The 23,792-nt window shown below is 42.6% G+C and overlaps 2 protein-coding genes across 7 annotated transcripts in view; one reads left to right on the forward strand and one right to left on the reverse strand.

The window, feature by feature from the left end:
• The window catches only part of micu3b (mitochondrial calcium uptake family, member 3b), a 32,268-nt gene extending 18,227 nt beyond the window's left edge, over positions 1-14,041 (reverse strand). For 2 of the 6 annotated variants that reach the window (XM_029771639.1, XM_029771644.1), the window contains exons 1-8: positions 13,751-14,041; positions 12,030-12,177; positions 8,219-8,250; positions 7,426-7,504; positions 5,409-5,456; positions 5,222-5,304; positions 5,054-5,125; positions 1,846-1,887 (exon numbers count right to left, since the gene is read on the reverse strand). In XM_029771639.1, the coding sequence (XP_029627499.1) occupies positions 1,846-1,887; positions 5,054-5,125; positions 5,222-5,304; positions 5,409-5,456; positions 7,426-7,504; positions 8,219-8,250; positions 12,030-12,177; positions 13,751-13,987 (741 nt within the window). In that variant the 5' untranslated portion in view covers positions 13,988-14,041. Of the gene's footprint in view, positions 1-1,845; positions 1,888-5,032; positions 5,126-5,221; positions 5,305-5,408; positions 5,457-7,425; positions 7,505-8,218; positions 8,251-12,029; positions 12,178-13,750 lie in introns of all 6 variants that reach the window. The other 4 variants (XM_029771642.1, XM_029771640.1, XM_029771641.1 and 1 more) reach the window with 3 other exon arrangements.
• Positions 14,042-14,716: 675 nt separating this feature from the next.
• fgf20b (fibroblast growth factor 20b) lies at positions 14,717-18,969 on the forward strand. The gene is made up of 3 exons (XM_029771645.1): positions 14,717-15,514; positions 15,955-16,058; positions 17,657-18,969. The coding sequence occupies exons 1-3, from the start codon at positions 15,223-15,225 to the stop codon at positions 17,900-17,902; spliced, it is 642 nt and encodes a 213-aa protein (XP_029627505.1). The 5' UTR covers positions 14,717-15,222; the 3' UTR covers positions 17,903-18,969.
• Positions 18,970-23,792: the final 4,823 nt, after the last annotated feature.

Below are 23,792 nucleotides of genomic sequence, written 5' to 3' on the forward strand. Positions count from 1 at the left end.
GGAGACAGAACGCGTATCCTTCCTGAGCTGTATGATGGTTGCTTGGTCCCATGGTGTTTATACTTGCGTACTATTGTTTGTACAGATGAACGTGGTACCTTCAGGTGTTTGGAAATTGCTCCCAAGGATGAACCAGACTTGTGGAGGTCTACAATTTGTTTTCTGAGGTCTTGGCTGATTTCTTTTGATTTTTCCATGATGGCAAGCAAAAAGGCACTGAGTTTGAAGGTAGGCCTTGAAATACATCCACAGGTACACCTCCAATTGACTCAAATGGTGTCAATTAGCCTATCAGAAGCTTCTAAAGCCATGACATCATTTTCTGGAATTTTCCAAGCTGTTTAAAGGCACAGTCAACTTAGTGTATGTAAACTTCTGACCCACTGGAATTGTGATACAGTGAATTATAAGTGAAATAATCTGTCTGTAAACAATTGTTGGAAAAATTACTAGTAGAAGTCCTCACTGACTTGCCAAAACTATAGTTTGTTAACAAGAAATTTGTGGAGTGGTTGAAAAACGAGTTTTAATGATGCCAACCTAAGTGTATGTAAACTTCCGACTTCAACTGTAGTACTGTTCACCATTCAATCAGGTTTTAGCTCTAGGACTTTCCTTGAAACAAAGATTCCCAGGGAAATAGTTTTCCAGGGCCAACTTCTGCCTCCACCCACAGGTGAGCAAAACACTCTGTTGACAAGTGCTGCTTTTTTTTACCTCATCCTTTTTGCCCTGGTTCTCAATGTCTCTCATGTCTCGACACCACCTTGTTCAAAGGCACCACGAACAGCCAACCAGCGAGGGCCAGATCCTCTAACACATGTCCTCAAAATGTGTCTTGCTTCATTTCATAATATTTATTTATCTTATTCTTTTTCCATGCCTGGCAGGGGAATGAGACAGTTGAGACAGCTGATAAAACATATCTTCCTCTGCGCTTCATCGCTCTTCACCAGAGGGAGATTCATGACTTGATCCCAGAGCTAATTACTAAGTCTTTAATGTACCGCTGCTCTATCTCCATCTCGGCCCATTAAAAGAGTATGAAACGTTTGTAATTAGAATACACGGGTGGGGAAAGCCCAACCGCAGGTTTCAAGACATGCTTGTCATGTAGAGTTTGAAAAGATTTGCCTTTTGAACCATTCTCTGGGAGGATACCTTGAGTGATGCAGAACAAATCAAAACCAAGACACACCTTAACCCAACAGCTCTTAAAACAACCTTCTTCTTGCTAGCTGCAGCAGCACCCTTTTCTATGTGTCTGTGTTGAGACATTCATTCTAGCAGTACTAGCTCTATAGCTCTCACTGACTGGCACGCCGATCAGCATGGTCAAGCCCACCACAAAAGGTAACCCGAGCCCAAATACCACTTTTCAAGAAACTGTAAAAATAAAACATGGGGGTCCGGGAGGAATGCTGTCAGTCTTCAGATAAGGGCCTTTTGAAAAGGGATCTCTGGGCCCATAGAACCCATCGCTCAGCCAGCCACTCTGACAGACAGCAGGCCAGTACATAAATCATCTGCTCTGCTGTGGCAGTCCAGCGGCACAGCCAGAGTTTGGACTAGACCCATTATGGCTGCATTGTCCTGGCTACCTCGCAGCTCGCATGACGCTCTGCTAACCTTGCACATGAGAAGGCCAAGATACAGTAATATCATCAATGCATTTAGCATGGAATGGCTTCCGTGGTTTTCATGCCCATTAGCACACTTGGCTAAGTTACTACAGTAGATTCCTTACATTTTTCATAAGCAAAATAGGCCACATGCAACAGGCTAGCCAAGAAGAAAACACATAACAGAAAGTGCAGATATTCTGGGGAGAGGGAGAATACATACTCTCTGTGCACGGGACTCCCGGTTCCCATACAGTTGCAGGTTCTATAAAATGCAGGGTAAAGATGGATGCAGGCATGCAAGATATAGAACCATGTTAGAGACAGGTTAGAGATAGAACCATGTTAGAGAGGGTAGAGGTAGAACCATGTTAGAGACAGGTTAGAGATAGAACCATGTTAGAGAGGGTAGAGGTAGAACCATGTTAGAGACAGGTTAGAGATAGAACCATGTTAGAGAGGGTAGAGATAGAACCATGTTAGAGAGGGTAGAGATAGAACCATGTTAGAGAGGGTAGAGGTAGAACCATGTTAGAGACAGGTTAGAGATAGAACCATGTTAGAGAGGGTAGAGGTAGAACCATGTTAGAGACAGGTTAGAGATAGAACCATGTTAGAGACAGGTTAGAGATAGAACCATGTTAGAGAGGGTAGAGATAGAACCATGTTAGAGATAGGGTAGAGATAGAACCATGTTAGAGATAGGGTAGAGATGGAACCATGTTAGAGATAGGGTAGAGGTGGAACCATGTTAGAGACAGGGTAGAGGTGGAACCATGTTAGATGGGACCCTGTTAGAGATAGGGTAGAGATGGGACCCTGTTAGAGATAGGGTAGAGATGGGACCCTGTTAGAGATAGGGTAGAGATGGGACCCTGTTAGAGATAGGGTAGAGATGGGACCCTGTTAGAGATAGGGTAGAGATGGGACCCTGTTAGAGATAGGGTAGAGATGGGACCCTGTTAGAGATAGGGTAGAGATGGGACCCTGTTAGAGATAGGGTAGAGATGGGACCCTGTTAGAGATAGGGTAGAGAGGGGACCCTGTTAGAGATAGGGTAGAGAGGGGACCCTGTTAGAGATAGGGTAGAGATGGGACCCTGTTAGAGATAGGGTAGAGATGGGACCCTGTTAGAGATAGGGTAGAGATAGAACCATGTTAGAGATAGAACCATGTTAGAGATAGAACCATGTTAGAGATAGAACCATGTTAGAGATAGGGTAGAGATAGAACCATGTTAGGGAAAGGGTAGAGATAGAATCATGTTAGCATTAGGGTAGAGAAAGAACCATGTTAGAACATGCAGGGAAGACTGTCCATTGTTCTGTGTTCAAAGGGGTCTTCAACAATACAGGACATTATCACAAAACATTTCATAGTCTACCAATCTAAAGACTACATTCATTTTAATGTAAACATTTCTAAAAATGTACACTCCTTTCATTGGTTCCCTGAATAAGACTAATCCTGTTGTACTGTTGATGTGATAGGACCTCACTCAGATAGTCTGTCTTATCATTGTGATCAAATCCTGGTGTTACATCCCCCATACTGTCTGTCTACAGCCTACCACATCCACCATGTCTGTCCACAGTCTACCACATCCACCATAATGTATGTCTACAGCCTACCACATCCACCATAACGTCTGTCTATAGTCTACCACATCCACCATAATGTATGTCTACAGCCTACCACATCCACCATAACGTCTGTCTACAGTTTACCACATCCAACATAATGTCTGTCTACAGTTTACCACATCCACCATAATGTCTGTCTACAGTCTACCACATCCACCATAATGTCTGTCTACAGTCTACCACATCCACCATAATGTCTGTCTACAGTCTACCACATCCACTATAATGTCTGTCTACAGTCTACCACATCCACCATAATGTCTGTCTACAGTCTACCACATCCACCATAACGTCTGTCTACAGTTTACCACATCCAACATAATGTCTGTCTACAGTTTACCACATCCACCATAATGTCTGTCTACAGTCTACCACATCCACCATAATGTCTGTCTACAGTCTACCACATCCACCATAACGTCTGTCTACAGTCTACCACACCCACCATAACGTCTGTCTACAGTTTACCACATCCAACATAATGTCTGTCTACAGCCTACCACATCCACCATAGTCTGTCTACAGTTTACCACATCCAACATAATGTCTGTCTACAGTCTACCACATCCACCATAATGTCTGTCTACAGTCTACCACATCCACCATAACGTCTGTCTACAGTCTACCACATCCACCATAACGTCTGTCTACAGTCTACCACATCCACCATAACGTCTGTCTACAGTCTACCACATCCACCATAACGTCTGTCTACAGTCTACCACATCCACCATAACGTCTGTCTACAGTCTACCACATCCACCATAACGTCTGTCTACAGTCTACCACATCCACCATAACGTCTGTCTACAGTCTACCACATCCACCATAATGTCTGTCTACAGTCTACCACATCCACCATAATGTCTGTCTACAGTCTACCACATCCACCATGTCTGTCTACAGTCTACCACATCCACCATAATGTCTGTCTACAGTCTACCACATCCACCATAATGTCTGTCTACAGTCTACCACATCCACCATAATGTCTGTCTACAGTCTACCACATCCACCATAATGTCTGTCTACAGTCTACCACATCCACCATAATGTCTGTCTACAGTCTACCACATCCACCATAATGTCCGTCTGTCACGTTCTGACCAGTATGAGGGTTATTTTGTTAGTGTAGGCTGGTCAGGACGTGGCAGAGGGTATTTGGTTTATGTGGTTTGGGGTGTGTGTGTGTATTATGTAGAGGGTAGTTGATTTATGTATTCCGGGTTTTTTTGGTCACTGCTCTATATTAGTCTATTTCTATGCTCTTTCTAGTTAGTCTGTTTCTATGTTTAGTTAATTGGGGTGTGGACTCTCAATTGAAGGCAGGTGTTGTCTAGTTGCCTTTGATTGAGAGTCCTATATATTAGGGTGTGTTTGTAATTTGTGGGAGGATGTTTCTTGTTTTGCGTGTGTGAGCCTGACAAGACTGTTTGGTTGTTCGTGAGTTCTTCGTTGTTTTGGTGTTCACTTTATTTTCAAATAAATATCAAGATGAGCATCCACATTCCTGCTGCGTTTTGGTCCTCCATTCCAGACGACAACCGTTACACTGTCTCCAGTCTATCACATCCAACATACCGTCTGTCTACAGTTCAAACACTTTCTCCCTGGCTTCCATACTTCCTGCAGGACAGTTTTATTATTCCAAACTTTAAATGTATAATGGGGAAACATTGCTCTTCGTAATTTCTAACCTTACAGCAATTAATACCTAGAATAAATGCAATAAGTGAAATGCATGCCCTAAATGCGGAGAATATTCACCAAAGAAACGCCTCTCCTTACCAGCTTGTCAGACCTTGGAGCGCCATCAGCTGCTTCTTTTCGATCCTTTTTCTTACGGAAGATTTCCTCAAGCTGGTTAGAAGACAGAAGATGTTCAGATGTTCTTCAGACTTACTTCACTAACCAAAGGAACTATCCTTCTCATTTAACCTTAAGATAATTACATACCACCAAGAACTCCCGTTTGTCCACCATTTTGTTTCCATCTGCATCAAACATGTTGAAAGCTATCTTAAAGCCAGCATGAGGTTCTGGGAAAGGACCGAGAAAAGAGATAAGACAAGAAACCACGTTCAAACTAACATCTTACTTATGTTTTCTTTTTTTAATAAAATATCTAATCAAACATACTTACTTGTTAAAATGCAGAGCAGGAATAGATACTCTGTGTAACCGATGATGCCTGGAAACAAAAATACAAATGTTTGGCTTTAACCTTGACTGTCATAAATGTATATAGAAAGTTCATAAAATAATTGAACATTAAAGTCTAGCAGTTTACTTGAGTTATATAGAGTTTTCAAAGTCCTGCCCTAACTCTTCACATGAATGAAACACCCCACGAAACAGTGCAACACCTTTAGACAACAGCTAATCTTCTCTTTCATATTGATAACATCTTAAAGGTGCCTCTTAATTCATGGTTGGTGTTCTCATCACACAAACAGAGGCTTTACAATGTAAGTAACCTATCTGGACACAAACCCAAACAAAATGAAGCCCCAGTGCTGGCTTCGGTGCGTCCTCTATTTGGATAACAAGGTGTAAAACATTCTCCAGTGATCTGTCACTGATTGTGGATGCCTGATTCGGCTTCCTGTTCCTTTTTGTGTTCTAGAACTCCCTTTGTTGTGTGACTGCGAGGAGAAGAGAAGAGTAACTGTCAGGGTCCATCTCAGTAGACTGAGGAGGGTTGTCTTGCTGCCTCTGAAAGCATTCCCAAGCGTTTGTTTGCAGGAGAAGACAGTGACTCCAGCACAGACAGCTCTGGGTGTTATGGGAAAAGGATTCAGGTATGGCCTTTGCTCCAGGGAGATTTCCCCCAAAAAAAGGACACTTGGGAGGACAAAAATACTATGAATGGACTATGGTAGTGCATCCAATACAATCCTCTTTCTTTATATTTCTGATACTCCTTGTCATATAAAAGTTCTGCAGATATCTGATGTTTGTCTGCGTTTGGATAGTTGAATGCGGTGGGGAAGTACTGGATGCCAATAGAGAGTTTCTGTTGAAAAGTCCCAATGAAATGGTGCATCCCAACATGAGTCACTGATCTGCTCGAGAACTTCTCTGTTGAAAATGTATAGGGCCTTAAAATGACTAAAGTTGCCTGACTTTTTAAGGGTTAAATAGGTTGGAGGGAAAAAAATCTTTAAGATTCCAGCCGTGTCTCACCAATACCACACACACCTTCACTCAGGGAGAGAGAAACCTTTCCTCCCCTCTCCAACCCTCCCCTTCCCTCCCCAATCCCCAACCCTTCCAACCTCTGAGCTCAAGTAGATGTTGTCAGACAATAGAAATAATTCCTCAGAAACACTTCGTATAGAGTGGCAGAACCGGAGACGTAATCCTACTCCATTCTTAGGATTCATCATGTCCATGGTGATCAGGAGGCAGCCAGTGGGACATGCCTCAACATAACCGGGTTCAAACAGCACCTCTCATTCTCAAAGCAAGGCTTTGTTCGCTGATCAATCCAATCCTTTTTTTCTCGGCAAAACCGCCATGTTTAACAGCAGGATTAAAAGCCCCAGATCCCAGTGTTGGCACTTAGCTAAAGCAACAGAGGAGAGAGCAGGGAGAACTTATACACCAAACACAGGGTTTGAAACGCAGGGGGTGATGTTCACTTCTTCGGGGAGCAATGAGAACAGGTTACTTGAAGCATGTTTTCATGAAAATAACAACATTGAAGAACACTTACAATTACCTCCTTTCCTCAGCTTGTCAATATTGTAGCGAACAGAGGGAGTGGGAAGCGAACCCGGGTCTCTTGTGTAAAAGGCAAACATACTATGCATTGCACCAATAAATGTAACCTACTTGACGAGAATCGTAACGTGGCTCATATTTCAAGGATCGCTACACTATTTTGAAAATACAAGCACATCTCATTCTCAGTATGGGGATGTAGTTGATTATAACTGGTAACGGTATCACTAACCAATGGTACATCCTATATAGGGTAGATTTCCTTCACCCTCGTATCTAAGGTTACCTGAGAGCAAATGACAACATCACTGATTGATGGAAAGATAAGATGGTGTTTACTGCCTGTACTCTGTTCTCGATTGATTTGGTATATGGAACCTGCAAACATTCCACTGACCATATTCTTGATGATAGAGAGAGTTAAGGAGTCTCACCTCGGTGACGTAGGTTCCTGAATAAATTGGATGATCCTTTAAAAACAGGAGGGGTGTCTGCCAGCATCTGTTCCAACTCCTTCAACAATGGAAGAAAATCACAAAGTGTTTACTCATTGAAGAATCAGTACACAAACATGAATAATTCATTATTATACACTGAGTGTAACATTAGGAACACCCTTTTCCATGACATAGACTGACCAGGTGAATCCAGGTGAAAGCTATGATCCCTTATTGATGTCACTTGTTAAATCCACTTCAATCAGTGTAGATGAAGGGGAGGAGACACTTTAAATAATCATTTTTAAGCCTTGAGACAATTGAGACATGGATTGTGTCTGTGTGCCATTTAGAGGGTGAATGGGCAAGACAAAAGATTGAAGTGCCTTTGAACGGAGTATGGTAGTAGGTGCCAGGTGCACTGGTTTGTGTCAAGAACTGCAAAGCTGCTAAGTTTTTCACGCTCAACAGTTTCCTGTGTGTATCAAGAATGGTCCACCACCCAAAGGACATCCAGCCAACTTGACACAACTGTAGGAAGCATTGAAGTCAACCTGGGCCAGCATCCCTGTGGAACGCTTTGGACACCTTGTAGAGTTCATGCCCCACAAATGGAGGCTGTTTGGAAGGCAAAAGGGGGTGCAACTCAATATTAGGAAGGTGTTCCTAATTTTTTGTACACTCAGTGTACATCGATTATTCTCTTAGAAGAGAAAAGCAGGGTTCTATTTCAAATACATTTTCACAATAATTGTCAATGCACTTTGTGCTATAATCACAAACCTCCCACCTGTTTTGTTAGAGACTTCCAAATCCTCTTTTCTAAAAAGAAAAAGGAAAGTATTGTTCAGAATAAATGAACTGATCAGTATTATTCATGGTGAAAAAAAGTACAATTATTCACACAACATGCAAGCCTATAATGTACTTTATGGTGGAAAAACAAGTGGCTATGTGTAAGAAAGGAGAGCTGGACTCAGGGCTGTACTGAAACATGAGTGTTATATCGCCAGGAACGCATTCCAATACTCCATAAAAAGGTCCCTGGCCATAAGATAAGGCGTTGGCTTCATAAAAACACCTGGCTAGGTGATTCACATGGCCCTGCCACCCCAGAGGGATGATAACAGTGACAATAGCAAGGTCTGTTTCTGATGGAGGAAGCAGTTGTGATGACCCTTTGCTTTGTAAAGCTCTCCCACCAAACTGAGGTGTCTGGGCAGACAAGCAAATATAAGAGGAAGGGGAAATCCTCAATTTGTGCATTTAATCCCCTGAAAAGTTCATTCACATTCACACCAAGGCCTGAAATGTATAAAGATAGGGTGACCCAGGGGTTTCATGGCACAGTGGTCCAGTAAAAATACACTGAACAAAAAAATAAATGCAACATATGTTGGTCCCATGTTTTATGAGCTCAAATAAAATATCCCAGACATTTTTCATACAAACAAAAAGCTTATTTCTGTGCAAAAATGTGTTTACATCCCTGTTAGTGAGCATTTCACCTTTGCCAAGATAATCCACCTGACAGGATTGGCATATCAAGAAGCTGATTAAACAGCATGATCAAAATGTGCAGTTTTGTCACACAACACAATGCCACAGATTGGCAATGCCACAGATGACTCAAGTTTTGAGGGAGCGTGCAATTGGCATGCTGACAGCAGGAATGTCGACCAAAGCTGTTGCCAAAGAAGGTAATGTTAATTTCTCTACCATAAGCCGCCTCCAATGTAATTTTAGAGAATTTGGCAGTACGTCCAACCGGCCTCACAACCGTAGACCACGTGTGACCACGCCAGCCCAGGACCTTCACATCCGGCTTCTTCACCTGTGAGATCGTCTGAGACCAGCCTACCGGACAGCTGATGAAACTGAGGAGTGTTTCTGTCTGTAATAAAGTCGTTTTGTGGAGAAAAACTCATTCTGATTGGCTGGGCCTGGTTCCCCAGTGGGTGGGCGTATACCCTCCCAGGCCCACTAATGACTGTGTCCCTGCCCAGTCATGTCAAATCCATAGATTAGGGCCTAATGAATGCATTTCAATTGACTGATTTCCTTATTTGAATTGTAACTCCGAAATCGTAACTTGCGTTTATATTTTTGTTCAGCAGAAGATCTTTGCGGTTTTGACTAAAATGTTGATGAAAAAACCCTGAGAAAACTATGTGTAGCAATGCTAGCTATGTCCTTACTGTAAAACAGACACATCAACACAGACTATGAACTCTTTCATTAGACATACATCAGTCTCTAACAATGAGGACCAGAGTTATACTGGTGCCTTTCCCAACAGACATTTTAGCCTCAGTATAGGAATACATTGGGTCAGGGCTTATTTGGCTGGCTGGCTGGCTTGTTCTTTGAAGAGAGAAAATCATTAAAATCACTAGAAAAGAGTGACCATTTACCTTGGCAGAATTAAAACCAACACTGTTCTAAGCAAACAGGCAATTTCTCTGAAATACCTGAGATGCTCCTTTTTCGTCATGGGAACAAGTTTGAAACCACCCACATAGGCTCCCACAATACCATATACAGTGCCTTTAGAAAGTATTCATACCCCTTGACTTATTCCACCTTTTGTTGTGTTACAGCCTGACATCAAAATGGATTAAAGAGATTTTTTTCTCTCACACATCTACACACAATACGCCATAATGACAAAGTGAAAACATGTTTTTAGATTTTCTTTGCAAATGTATTGAAAATGAAATACAGAAATATCTCATTTACAAACATATTCACACCCCTGAGTCAAACCTTTTTAAAAGCACCTTTGGCTGTGATTACAGTTGTGAGTGTTTCTGGATAAGTCTCTAAGATCTTTGTACAGCTGGATTGTACATGTGCCTATTATTCTTTTTTAAATTCTTCAATCGTTGTCAAGTTGATTGTTAATCATTGCTAGACAGCCATTTTCAAGTCCTGCCCATAGATTTTCAAGCAAATTTAAATCCAAACTGTAACTACGCCAATCAGGAACATTCAATATCATCTTGGTAAGCAACTCCAGTGTATATTTGGCCTTGTGTTTTAGGTTATTGTCCTGCTGAAAGCTGAATTTGTCTCCCAGTGCCTGTTGGAAAGCTGACTGAAGCCACTATAGGTTACCACAATACCACATAGGTTACCACAATACCACATAGGTTACCACAATACCACATAGGTTACCACATAGGTTACCACAATACCATACAGGTTACCATAATATCATACAGGTTACCACAATACCATACAGGTTACCACAATACCGTATAGGCTACCACAATGCCATACAGGCTACCACAATACCATATAGGCTACCACAATACCATATAGGCTACCACAATACCATATAGGCTACCACAATACCATATAGGCTACCACAATACCATATAGGCTACCACAATACCACATAGGCTACCACAATACCATACAGGCTACCACAATACCATATAGGCTACCACAATACCATATAGGCTACCACAATACCATATAGGCTACCACAATACCACATAGGTTACCACAATACCATACATGCTACCACAATACCATACATGCTACCACAATACCATATGGGTTACCACAATACCATACATGCTACCACAATACCATATGGGTTAGCACAATACCATACAGGCTCCCACAATTTTAGAAAACGGGATTCTGGCGCTATCATTTTAATTGAACAGCAACACAAAGCAGAAGGTATTTTCATATGCAATACTGTATGTAAATTATGACAATATTCTGTGATATATAATGGCCCTATATCCCAGACTTTTCCAAACATCCTCAGTCAGGGAAAAAACTTATCTGATTTTACAACCACAGCATAAAACCATAAAACGTCATTATCCCCATTTCGTAACACATTAGCCATCAGAGAGAGTGAGGAGAGAAGGCTGACGCAATGTGTGCTATTCACATTAGTGCTCCATTTATATCCCTCATTACATGCCAGGGAAACCAAGACACACCACATCAACAGGCCCCAGAATACAAGGCTATGTCCCAAATGGCACCCTATTCCCTACACAGTGCACTATCTATGGAATAGGGTGCCATTTGGGAAGGAGACAAGATCTTTATTCAATCCCAATACTGTGAGTTTAGATCTGATAACTTACCATGTGTTTAACAGTTTCTAATGTAGTGACTAAAATCATCATGATTGTTTTGTCTCCGTCTGTCTGCTTGTCTGTCCGTCAGAGTTTGTTGCTACAGAAATGAGACGCAATAGTGGTGCTGCTAGTAAAGATCTGTATCTACTTGACTCCTAGCCAATCACACAGTTATTTTTATGTTACTCACAAGGCCTTTACATAAAGAGTGTTGATGTGAGTGTACAGCAAACACTGGCACCTCAGACTCTACCATCATCATCTGTACAGTACAGAATAGAACTGCTGAAGATTGTTATTTGATCAGCACCATATGTCAACATCTTAGTTTGATGTCTATTTATCAACTATATGAGGAGAAGCAACAAGTGGTGGGTGTTTGAGGTGTGTGTGTGTGTGTGTGTGTGTGTGTGTGTGTGTGTGTGTGTGTGTGTGTGTGTGTGTGTGTGTGTGTGTGTGTGTGTGTGTGTGTGTGTGTTGGTTAGTACTCACTCTTAGGCTCACCCATGGTGACAGACTCAATGAAGTTCAGTGGGGTCATATAGAGCTGTCCCTCATATTCCACTGAGCTGAACAACCGAAACCTGGCCTCATGGGACGACATGTACACATCCCCATCATCCAGATCAAATGTCTTGGCCTGAAACAAAACACACACAGATACACACACAGACACACACACACAGACGAACACACACAGACACACATACATATATCCAAAAAATGTATAATGTTTTTAAGCAAAGTGTGAAAAAAGTTTCAATGAATAGTTTTAAAAACAACAGGTTATTTAATGGGCAAACATTAGTGTAAGAACACATTCTCATTTAGAGCATTGACTTGGAGAATAGTTACAGGGGAGATGAGCCAATTTGAAGAACCCATGAGCTAAAAACTAGAACCCATGTTTTACTTCAAAAAATGGGCACCATGTTTTGTCAGGCCAGTTATTCAGGCCTGTGCACAAGATAACGTCCCTACAAATGTTTAAAAAAACAGCGATATCAGGAGGCAGGCCGGCCTGGCCTGGCAAGGACAGAGTGGACGTCTCTCTCTGGTGGCAGAGTGCCAGGCCCACTGGGCACACAGCAAACACCTCAGGGAATGTGTGCCCCCCTTCTTCCCCGCCCTCTCCCCTGCTCCCACACCCCTCCTCCTCTGGGTAAACCCCCACCATCAAATGTCAGCCCCTCCGCCAAGTCCTCGTGTCCAGTTTCCTACGTTCCTGGATTCCTGTGTCTCAAACCCCCAGTCAAGGTTACATCAAGCCACGTCCCGTCACCACTACTCCCACCCTCACCACCATTCCCACCCTCGAGTTAGATAAGAGGGTGGGGACAAAGGCTATGCCCCAAATGGCACCCCATTCCCTAGAGCCTGGTCAAAAGTAGTGCACTATATAGGGAATAGGGTGCCATTTGGGAAGCATTAAAAAAGGAACACAATGTAAAAGGAGTTTTGCAAACTAGACCGCGGTCAGTGACTTCAGCACGGTTTACTGATCCAACAGTCTAATGAAGGCTTTACAGGCTTTACAGCGATGAGCCTACAGATCATCCTAAAACAAACGCCTCACTGGGCCTTATTGGTTTCCACTATTATTATTGTCACTGCCTGTCTGTTTGCCTGTACGTGTCCAAGTCTTCTCGCTTTATGTAAATAGCCCTATACAAGCATATTATGACGAGGAAGACTGCCTCCACCTATTCTCACATAGCAATCATGGCACTTGTAAAAAAAAAAAAAAAAAAGTAAAACAATTGAGAATTTTAATTGTTATAAGAGGTCTTAATATGTATTTTATATTTATGTAACGTAATTTTAATCTAAATTCACGAAATAGACCAGTACAAAACATTTCAGCACCGCATGTCATGGACAGCGCCCTTGTTATAATGGGGCAAATAGTCACATTGGTCCATTTAAATTAAATGACCATGTGTGTTTCTGTCTACACAATGCATTCCTGTTTGATCGTTTTTTATTTATGCCATGTTTTTTTTACTATCACGGAACGTCAACCTTGAATCTTACCCGAAAACAATAGTATTTTCAGCTCTGCCTCGCGTTGTGAGTTGAGTGGGCATGTTAACGTGCATTATTAATATTAGGCTATCTGCTAGGCTATTACATAGACAGATAAATATGATATGTATTATACATGCTATATATACACTAATGCCCCATGCCATGACAAGTAGGCTATACAATACCTTATCTGTAGCAGATACTGCTGGTAATACGAGAAGTAAACCATTATCGATTTGGTTTGACAGTTTCTTTTGGACATTGTAATAACTCGCGAAACCAGCTCCGGTGGCGATACATACTCCAGTTGCAATATGTTTAAATGTCTTAGTTCTCTTCGGTGTTTGTTTCCAAAATACAAATCTCCCTGAGGTAGATGAGAAATTAGTCGATGTGGAAATGAGTCTACGGAAGGCGGCCATTGCTGTTGTTCATTGAAGTGTCAGAGCAGAAGATCGCGGAAAGCTGTTCTTTTCCATCGCGAGATAATCCGTGTGACGTTTCACCCCGTTTTACCTGAATGCTTTGCGCTCCCAGTTTTATAGCGGCTCTCAGTCAAGAATACAAGTTTCTCTTAGAATTTTTCGGGATAATATGGCAATGCCCTAAAATAGAGGCATCACATTGCATTGATTATATAGCTCAATACGTAGGCTACAGTATGTGTTGTTTCATGTGTAAGTATTTTGATCACATCACGGTGTTTGTTAGGTTGTGGTAGTTGCTCTTGCTGGTTGGGGCAGTGCAAACTGAAGTAGACTAATGAGTGTGAGAATGCGATAGGACTGTCACTATCGTTGCCATAGGTAAGTAGCAAAGTACAATCAATGGCCAACATATTGCAATGTAACCAAATACATGATCAAACTCCCTCTCTCTCTCTCTCTCTCTCTCTCTCTCTCCCTCTCCCTCTCCCTCTCCCTCTCTCTCTCTCTCTCTCTCTCTCTGTCTCTCTCTCTCTCTCCCTCTCTCTCTCCCTCTCTCTCTCTCTCTCTCTCTCTCTCTCTCTCCCTCTCTCTCTCCCTCTCTCTCTCTCTCTCTCCCTCTCTCTCTCTCTCTCCCTGTCTTCTTTTATACCTTAGGAAGAAAGAAATCTCTGCCAAGGCAAGTCTGAACGATAGCCCCGCCCACTAAAAGTCCCCGTCATTTTGCACCTGCCTCACGTCTTTAGGCGCTGTGTGCGCAATCCTCCAACAACTAGCCTACCTTACCTGCAGAGCAGTGGTCCTGTGTCTCTCATAGAAAGAGGGGTTGGATACATTGGTAGCTCTCTGTAAAAGGTTCTGACTTGCTGCTGTATTTGATTTTCACAATTTTCCAAACCTTCGTGAGCGGTGAGAACTACCAGAATTGAACAACATTATCTTAACTCAACTGATGAAGACATCAAGCGGTAGGGTCATATTTTGGAACGAATGTGTGCTCATAACGTATATGCCACGAGAGCTCATTTACCCAAGGTATACATGTCAAGGGGAAAAAGGGACTTATCCGTTTCAGTTCAACAGAGCATTTGCTTAGTAACGGACGCGAACGTAAACATGCAATAGGCAACAGAGTAGCAATCTGGTAACTGTCGACGCGAGAGCGCTCACTCAGGATCTCTCTGTTGAACTTTACCCGCTCCAACTCTGACGACCGGGAGGACTCTGCTGCGATGGCTGCTCTGGGTGAAGTTGGAAGCTTCTTGCACGGCATTGATGGTGTAGGACACGTCGGGTCCCATTTTCTCCTGACGTCTCTTGAAGAGAGTCCAGCGGTACTGCTGGGTCAGGGTGAACACCTCGTACCCGGTGCCGGGGAAAGCCTGTCCCGGAGCGCCACGGCAGATTTAACACTTTTAAAAGGGATTCTCCGGAGAAGGCAGTTATACTGTAGAACTGGATTTCATCTGGAAATACTTCCTGATGGCACTGTGCAAGGGACAAGAAAGGACCACAGTAGATTCGGTAATTATCAAGTTATTAGTGTGTTATTACAGATCTCATATTACACATTCATATTTCATCATTATTATATAATACAATTTATTAGTGTGTTATTACAGATCTCATATTGCACATTCATATTTTATGGTTAACATTTTTCACCAAATATTTAATCATTATTATATAATACAAGTTATTGTTATAATAATGATTATTATTATTATTTTTTAATTTTTTATTTGTGTAACAATAAGATCAGTTTCCTACCATAACATCGGTTGCCAATATTAGCCCTAAAGCAATAGTACAACTGTTATAATTTGTTCAATAATTATCACTGGAAGTAATGTTAAAGTCCTATAGCGAAAATGTGGCTATACTCTATCCTAGTGTGTCACAATCTGTGATAGAAGATTTCTCTGGTGAAATACACCTGGAACAACGGATTTATTCTTCTCCAGGTATTTTGGAATTTATAAGCATTGCTGTTGGATTGATAAGCATTCGAGGAGTGGACAGTGCTCTCTACCTGGGGATGAATGACAAGGGAGAGCTCTATGGTTCTGTAAGTATTATACTCATTTACTGTCTCTGCTGTTTCTGTAGTCCCACCTCTCATTTCGTATGTGTTGTAGAAGGGTCTCTGGGTCTTTTGTTGTCCAATATACATTAGAATATACCAGTAGGTGGCATTAATGGGTTTCCTTGACTATTGCTGTCACTCTACCATAAATGATCCAGTTTTGCTGTCACTCTGCCATAAAGGATCCTGTTTTGCTGTCACTCTGCCATAAAGGATCCAGTTCTGCTGTCACTCTGCCATAAAGGATCCAGTTCTGCTCTCACTCTGCCATAAAGGATCCAATTCTGCTGTCACTGTCATAAAGGATCCAGTTCTGCTGTCACTCTGCCATAAAGGATCCAGTTCTGCTGTCACTCTGCCATAAAGGATCCAGTTCTGCTGTCACTCTGCCGTAAAGGATCCAGTTCTGCTGTCACTCTGCCTTAAAGGATCCAGTTCTGCTCTCACTCTGCCATAAAGGATCCAGTTCTGATGTCACTCTGCCATAAATTATCCAGTTCTGCTGTCACTCTGCCATAAAGGATCCAGTTCTGCTCTCACTCTGCCAAAAAGGATCCAGTTCTGCTGTCACTCTGCCATAACGGATCCAGTTCTGCTGTCACTGTCATAAAGGATCCAGTTCTGCTCTCACTCTGCCATAAAGGATGCAGTTCTGCTGTCACTCTGCCATTAAGGATCCAGTTCTGCTGTCACTCTGCCATAAAGGATCCAGTTCTGCTGTCACTGTCATAAAGGATCCAGTTCTGCTCTCACTCTGCCATAAAGGATCCAGTTCTGCTGTCACTCTGCCATTAAGGATCCAGTTCTGCTGTCACTCTGCCATAAAGGAACCAGTTCTGCTGTCACTCTGCCATAAAGGATCCAGTTCTGCTGTCACTCTGCCATAAAGGATCCGGTTCTGCTCTCACTCTGCCATAAAGGATCCAGTTCTGCTGTCACTCTGCCATAAAGGATCCGGTTCTGCTCTCACTCTGCCATAAAGGATCCAGTTCTGCTGTCACTCTGCCATAAATTATCCAGTTCTGCTCTCATTCTGCCATAAAGGATCCAGTTCTGCTGTCACTCTGCCATAAAGGATCCAGTTATGCTGTCACTCTGCCATAAAGGATCCGGTTCTGCTGTCACTCTGCCATAAAGGATCCAGTTCTGCACTAGTTATGGTCTTATCATCATCCACAATAGGGACTGTGAAATGACACACACAAATATACGCACACACTCTATCATACTCTAAAACACAATCTACACACACATTATTATTTAGTTGTATTGTTTGTATAGCGTTGTATTTTACATTTGTGTGACTGTTCTTGTGTATCAGTGTTTTGTTACTTGTCATGTTTGATGATTTTGTGTGGACCCCAGGAAGAATAGCGGTTGCTTTGGCAAAAGTTAATGGGCATTCAAATAAACAAAACAAACCAAGCAGCCTTACCACAAATGTATCCTTGCTCTGGTAAGACCGTTGATTTATTGTCAACGGATCTGACTTCATAATCTGATCTGACTTCATAATCTGATCTGACTCCATAATCTGATCTGACTTCATAATCTGATCTGACTTGGTTTCTACCCTGCAGGAGAAGCTGAGCGCTGAGTGTGTCTTCAGGGAGCAGTTTGAGGAGAACTGGTACAACACATACTCCTCCAACCTCTACAAGCACGGAGACAAAGGGACTCGCTACTTTGTGGCGTTAAACAAGGACGGCACGGCTCGGGATGGAACAAAGTCCAGGCGACACCAGAAGTTCACCCACTTCCTGCCCAGGCCCGTGGACCCTGACCGGGTACCGGAGCTGTACAAGGAGATTCTGGGCCACAGCTGAGACTGGCCTGCACCCACCGTCCTAGATCAGATCAGGAATAGCTGTGTATTGAGCTCTAGTCCCTCCTGCTGTGGGAAACAGGGATGTGTGCAGGCCAGCCCAGGCAGTGTGACTGTCGGTGTTAAGACAGTGGAGCCAACCAGCCCTACAGCAGCCCCGGCCCCAGCCCCAGTCCCAGCCCTACAGCGGCCCCAGCTCCAGCCAGCCAGTAGGGAAGGAGTAGCCTACACTGGGGATAAAGGTACTAACCAGGGGCCTCCCCTCAGAATGCACCGGCCAGCTCTCAGCGGTGACAAAGACAGTCTAGAATGTCTGACATTGTCAACATGCACACCAAGGCATGAGGAGGCTGTTTGTTCCAGGGGCCAACTGACCCCCGAGAGTAGCTGTTGTGTGGAATAGGAGAGGAACAGGATCAGAGGAAGCGATGCTGATGCAGGAGGGAGGGAGGGTCACTCTTCTGTTTGAGGGCCAATACATTTCAGGAAGTGTCTTTGGACTGAGGATCTAGTTGGAATCATAGAGATAGAACATAGAGATAGAACATAGTGATAGAACTGTTCTATTATCTATTGTTAGAATGGCAAAAGCTATGGGACTCTATACAGTTAAAGAACCTAATTTTTTATTTGGGGGGGCTATGTTCCTTCAAGAAGGATTTTGAAGGAATTCACCTGTTTTTCTTCTCGTTTTACATGTGACTAGATCATGCTGAAAGGAGCAGAAAGATATTTGCCACAGATATCATTTCAAAATGTATTATTTATTCATTTCTAGATACATATATTTATGTTATATATTTATTTATTTCAGAATATATTTTTGCAGTTAAATATACAGTACTGTATAGAGAAACCACTAGAAATTGTATCTATATAGAGATCATATTTCTTTTAATCTAAGGATACCAGTTTTCTCACTTAGCTTGGGCCACATTGTGAGATTGTCTTAAAATAATGTGGGGGGAAAACTGTAATTTGCTGATTATTTCCCCAAAAAGCTGTCTGTTGTACGCATCACATTTAAAGTCTGTGGCAGTGTATCCTTATTAAAGTCAGTGAACTAGATTTGTCTTTTTGATATCTGTTTGGAACATTTAATGATGTATTGTAAATGTTTTAACATTTGGGTTCAGAAACTAAGAGGACCAAACTGTTTATTACCTCTATGGTTTTCTTGATGAACCAACTGACAGAAAAATTATAAAAAAGAAACAAGTTTAACTCAGTTTTAAAAGTTCACATTTTCTAAAGAGGCGTAATGCATTGGTGTCTATAGTTTGTTCTTTTTATGATTGCCATTATGTTGAGAGACAAGAGCGAGGTTCCCATGCATGCATAAAAACTTCAAAGTCTCTCTGTGGAACTTGCTCACGTAGCGGCCTCACAATGACACGGCCAGGGCCAAATAAAAAATGACCTTTACCGCTGGTCTGTTCAGCGGCTTGGCAGCTGTATAAAACTGGAGGTCAGCGCGATAAGGGCTAAGTAAGCTCTGTTGACAGTTGCAGAATGATAGTCCTGATTAATAGTATTATTGAACAATGAAAGAGAGCCAAGGTGGCCAAGAAATCTCTCCAGCCTCCAGACTGAGTGAAAACCTTTGTGTCCCATTCTTTTTTTGTAATACCTTATCCTTTTTTTAGTCTGCTGACAGCTTTAACGCAGCAGAACGCGTGTCCACTGAGTTGATGGTTATTTCTTTGTGTGAAATTGTTTCACAGAGAGATTGTTTTACAATATCCATGCAATTTCAGTGATAGCCAAATTATTTATAGGGGCTTGTCCTCAAAGGAGGAGATATAGCCCTCTTAGTACCTGCATGTCTCTATCCAACTGTAACCAAAACAATATTTAGAATGAAACAGGAATTAGAACGTTATATAAAACATATGATCTTCGGACAATGGCTGAACAGGCATATTTATTTAATAGCCACCATCTAAGTATCTTTGTACAGTTTCCTCAACGGTTGGGAGGATATCTGTGTTGAAGCATGAAAGCTAAAGGCCTGTGATCTCAACATCTCTGTGATGGCAAGCCAACTGCTGTCTTGACATGGGGAGTCTGCTCTGTTGCCAACTCTCAGCCTTGTAGGATATGATGGGACTTTCCCATCAGAACACCTACATAATCAACAACTACCTCTATCTCTTCTCACCATAATGATATCAGGCACCTTGTTCAACTGTGCCCTCTATGTTTATGTGTACATTCCCTGACTATCTACCCCATAAACACATATTCCCTGGTTATCTACCCCATAAACACATATTCCCTGGCTAGCTACCCCATAAACACACATTCCCTGGCTATCTACCCCATAAACACATATTCCCTGGCTAGCTACACCATAAACACCTAATCCCTGGCTATCTACCCCATAAACACATATTCCCTGACTATCTACCCCATAAACACATATTCCCTGGCTAGCTACCCCATAAACACCTAATCCCTGGCTATCTACCCCATAAACACATATTCCCTGGCTAGCTACCCCATAAACACCTAATCCCTGGCTATTTACCCCATAAACACATATTCCCTGGCTATCTACACCATAAACACGTATTCCCTGGCTATCTACCCCATAAACACATTTTCCCTGGCTAGCTACCCCATAAACACACATTCCCTGGCTATCTACCCCATAAACACATATTCCCTGGCTAGCTACCCCATAAGCACCTAATCCCTGGCTATCTACCCCATAAACACATATTCCCTGACTATCTACCCCATAAACACATATTCCCTGGCTAGCTACCCCATAAACACCTAATCCCTGGCTATTTACCCCATAAACACATATTCCCTGGCTATCTACCCCATAAACACATATTCCCTGGCTAGCTACCCCATAAACACCTAATCCCTGGCTAGCTACCCCATAAACACATATTCCCTGGCTATCTACCCCATAAACACATATTCCCTGGCTAGCTACCCCATAAACACCTAATCCCTGGCTAGCTACCCCATAAACACATATTCCCTGGCTATCTACGCCATAAACACGTATTCCCTGGCTATCTACCCCATAAACACATATTCCCTGGCTAGCTACCCCATAAACACCTAATCCCTGGCTATCTACCCCATAAACACATATTCCCTGGCTAGCTACCCCATAAACACCTAATCCCTGGCTATTTACCCCATAAACACATATTCCCTGGCTATCTACACCATAAACACGTATTCCCTGGCTATCTACCCCATAAACACATTTTCCCTGGCTAGCTACCCCATAAACACACATTCCCTGGCTATCTACCCCATAAACACATATTCCCTGGCTAGCTACCCCATAAGCACCTAATCCCTGGCTATCTACCCCATAAACACATATTCCCTGACTATCTACCCCATTAACACATATTCCCTGGCTAGCTACCCCATAAACACCTAATCCCTGGCTATTTACCCCATAAACACATATTCCCTGGCTATCTACCCCATAAACACATATTCCCTGGCTAGCTACCCCATAAACACCTAATCCCTGGCTAGCTACCCCATAAACACATATTCCCTGGCTATCTACCCCATAAACACATATTCCCTGGCTAGCTACCCCATAAACACTTAATCCCTGGCTAGCTACCCCATAAACACATATTCCCTGGCTATCTACGCCATAAACACGTATTCCCTGGCTATCTATCCCATAAACACATATTCCCTGGCTAGCTACCCCATAAACACCTAATCCCTGGCTATCTACCCCATAAACACATATTCCCTGGCTAGCTACCCCATAAACACATATTCCCTGGCTAGCTACCCCATAAACACCTAATCCCTGGCTAGCTACCCCATAAACACCTAATCCCTGGCTATCTACCCCATAAACACATATTCCCTGGCTATCTACCCCATAAAAACGTATTTCCTGGCGATCTACCCCATAAACACCTAATCCCTGGCTATCTACCACATAAACACGTATTCCCTGGCTATCTACCCCATAAACACATATTCCCTGGCTATCTACCCCATAAACACCTATTCCCTGGCTATCTACCACATAAACACGTATTCCCTGGCGATCTACCCCATAAACACATATTCCCTGGCTATCTACCACATAAACACGTATTCCCTGGCTATCTACCCCATAAACACATATTCCCTGGCTATCTACCCCATAAACACCTATTCCCTGGCTATCTACCACATAAACACGTATTCCCTGGCTATCTACCCCATAAACACATATTCCCTGGCTATCTACCCCATAAACACGTATTCCCTGGCTATCTACCCCATAAACACGTATTCCCTAACTATCTAACCCATAAACACATATTCCCTGGCTATCTACCCCATAAACACGTATTCCCTGGCTATCTACCCCATAAACACGGATTCCCTAACTATCTAACCCATAAACACGTATTCCCTGGCTATCTACCCCATAAACACGGATTCCCTAACTATCTAACCCATAAACACATATTCCCTGGCTATCTACCCCATAAACACGTATTCCCTGGCTATCTACCCCATAAACACGGATTCCCTGACTATCTAACCCATAAACACCTATTCCCTGGCTATTTTTATTTATTTTTTTATTTCACCTTTATTTAACCAGGTAGGCTAGTTGAGAACAAGTTCTCATTTGCAACTGCGACCTGGCCAAGATAAAGCATAGCAATTCGACACATACAACAACACAGAGTTACACATGGAATAAACAAAACATACAGTCAATAATACAGTACAACAAAAGAAAACAAAAAGTCTATATACAGTGAATGCAAATGAGGTAAGTTTAGGCAATAAATAGGTCATGGTGGTGAAGTAATTACAATATAGCAATTAAACACTGGAATGGTAGATTTGCAGAAGATGAATGTGCAAGTAGAGATACTGGGGTGCAAAGGAGCTAGATAAATAAATAAATACAGTATGGGGATGAGGTAGGTAGATAGATGGGCTGTTTACAGATGGGCTATGTACAGGTGCAGTGATCTGTGAGCTGCTCTGACAGCTGGTGCTTAAAGCTAGTGAGGGAGATATGAGTCTCCAGCTTCAGAGATTTTTGCAGTTTGTTCCAGTCATTGGCAGCAGAGAACTGGAAGGAAAGATGACCAAAGAAGGAATTGGCTTTGGGGGTGACCAGTGAGATATACCTGCTGGAGCGCGTGCTACAAGTGGGTGCTGCTATGGTGACCAGTTAGCTGAGATAAGGCGGGGCTTTACCTAGCAAAGACTTATAGATGACCTGAAGCCAGTGGACTTGGCGGCGAATATGAAGCGAGGGCCAGCCAACGAGAGCATACTGGTCGCAGTGGTGGGTAGTATATGGGGCTTTGGTGACAAAACGGATGGCACTGTGATAGACTGCATCCAGTTTGTTGAGTAGAGTGCTGGAGGTTATTTTATAGATGACATCACCGAAGTTGAGGATCGGTAGGATAGTCCGTTTTACGAGGGTGTGTTTGGCAGCATGAGTGAAGGATGCTTTGTTGCGAAATAGGTTGCCGATTGTAGATTTCATTTTGGATTGGAGATGCTTAATGTGAGTCTGGAAGGAGAGTTTACAGTCTAACCAGACACCTAGGTATTTGTAGTTATCCACATATTCTAAGTCAGAGCCATCCATAGTAGTGATGCTGGACGGGCGAGCAGGTGCGGGCAGTGATTGATTGAATAGCATGCATTTAGTTTTACTTGCGTTTAAGAGCAGTTGGAGGCCACGGAAGGAGAGTTGTATGGCGTTGAAGCTCGTCTGGAGGGTTGTTAACACAGTGTCCAAAGAGGGGCCAGAAGTATACAGAATGTTGTCATCTGCGTAGAGGTGGATCAGAGAATCACCAGCAGCAAGAGCAACATCATTGATGTATACAGAGAAGAGAGTCGGCCCAATAATTGAACCC

This window comes from Salmo trutta, chromosome 13 (assembly GCF_901001165.1).
Source record: "Salmo trutta chromosome 13, fSalTru1.1, whole genome shotgun sequence".
Taxonomy (NCBI): domain Eukaryota; kingdom Metazoa; phylum Chordata; class Actinopteri; order Salmoniformes; family Salmonidae; genus Salmo; species Salmo trutta.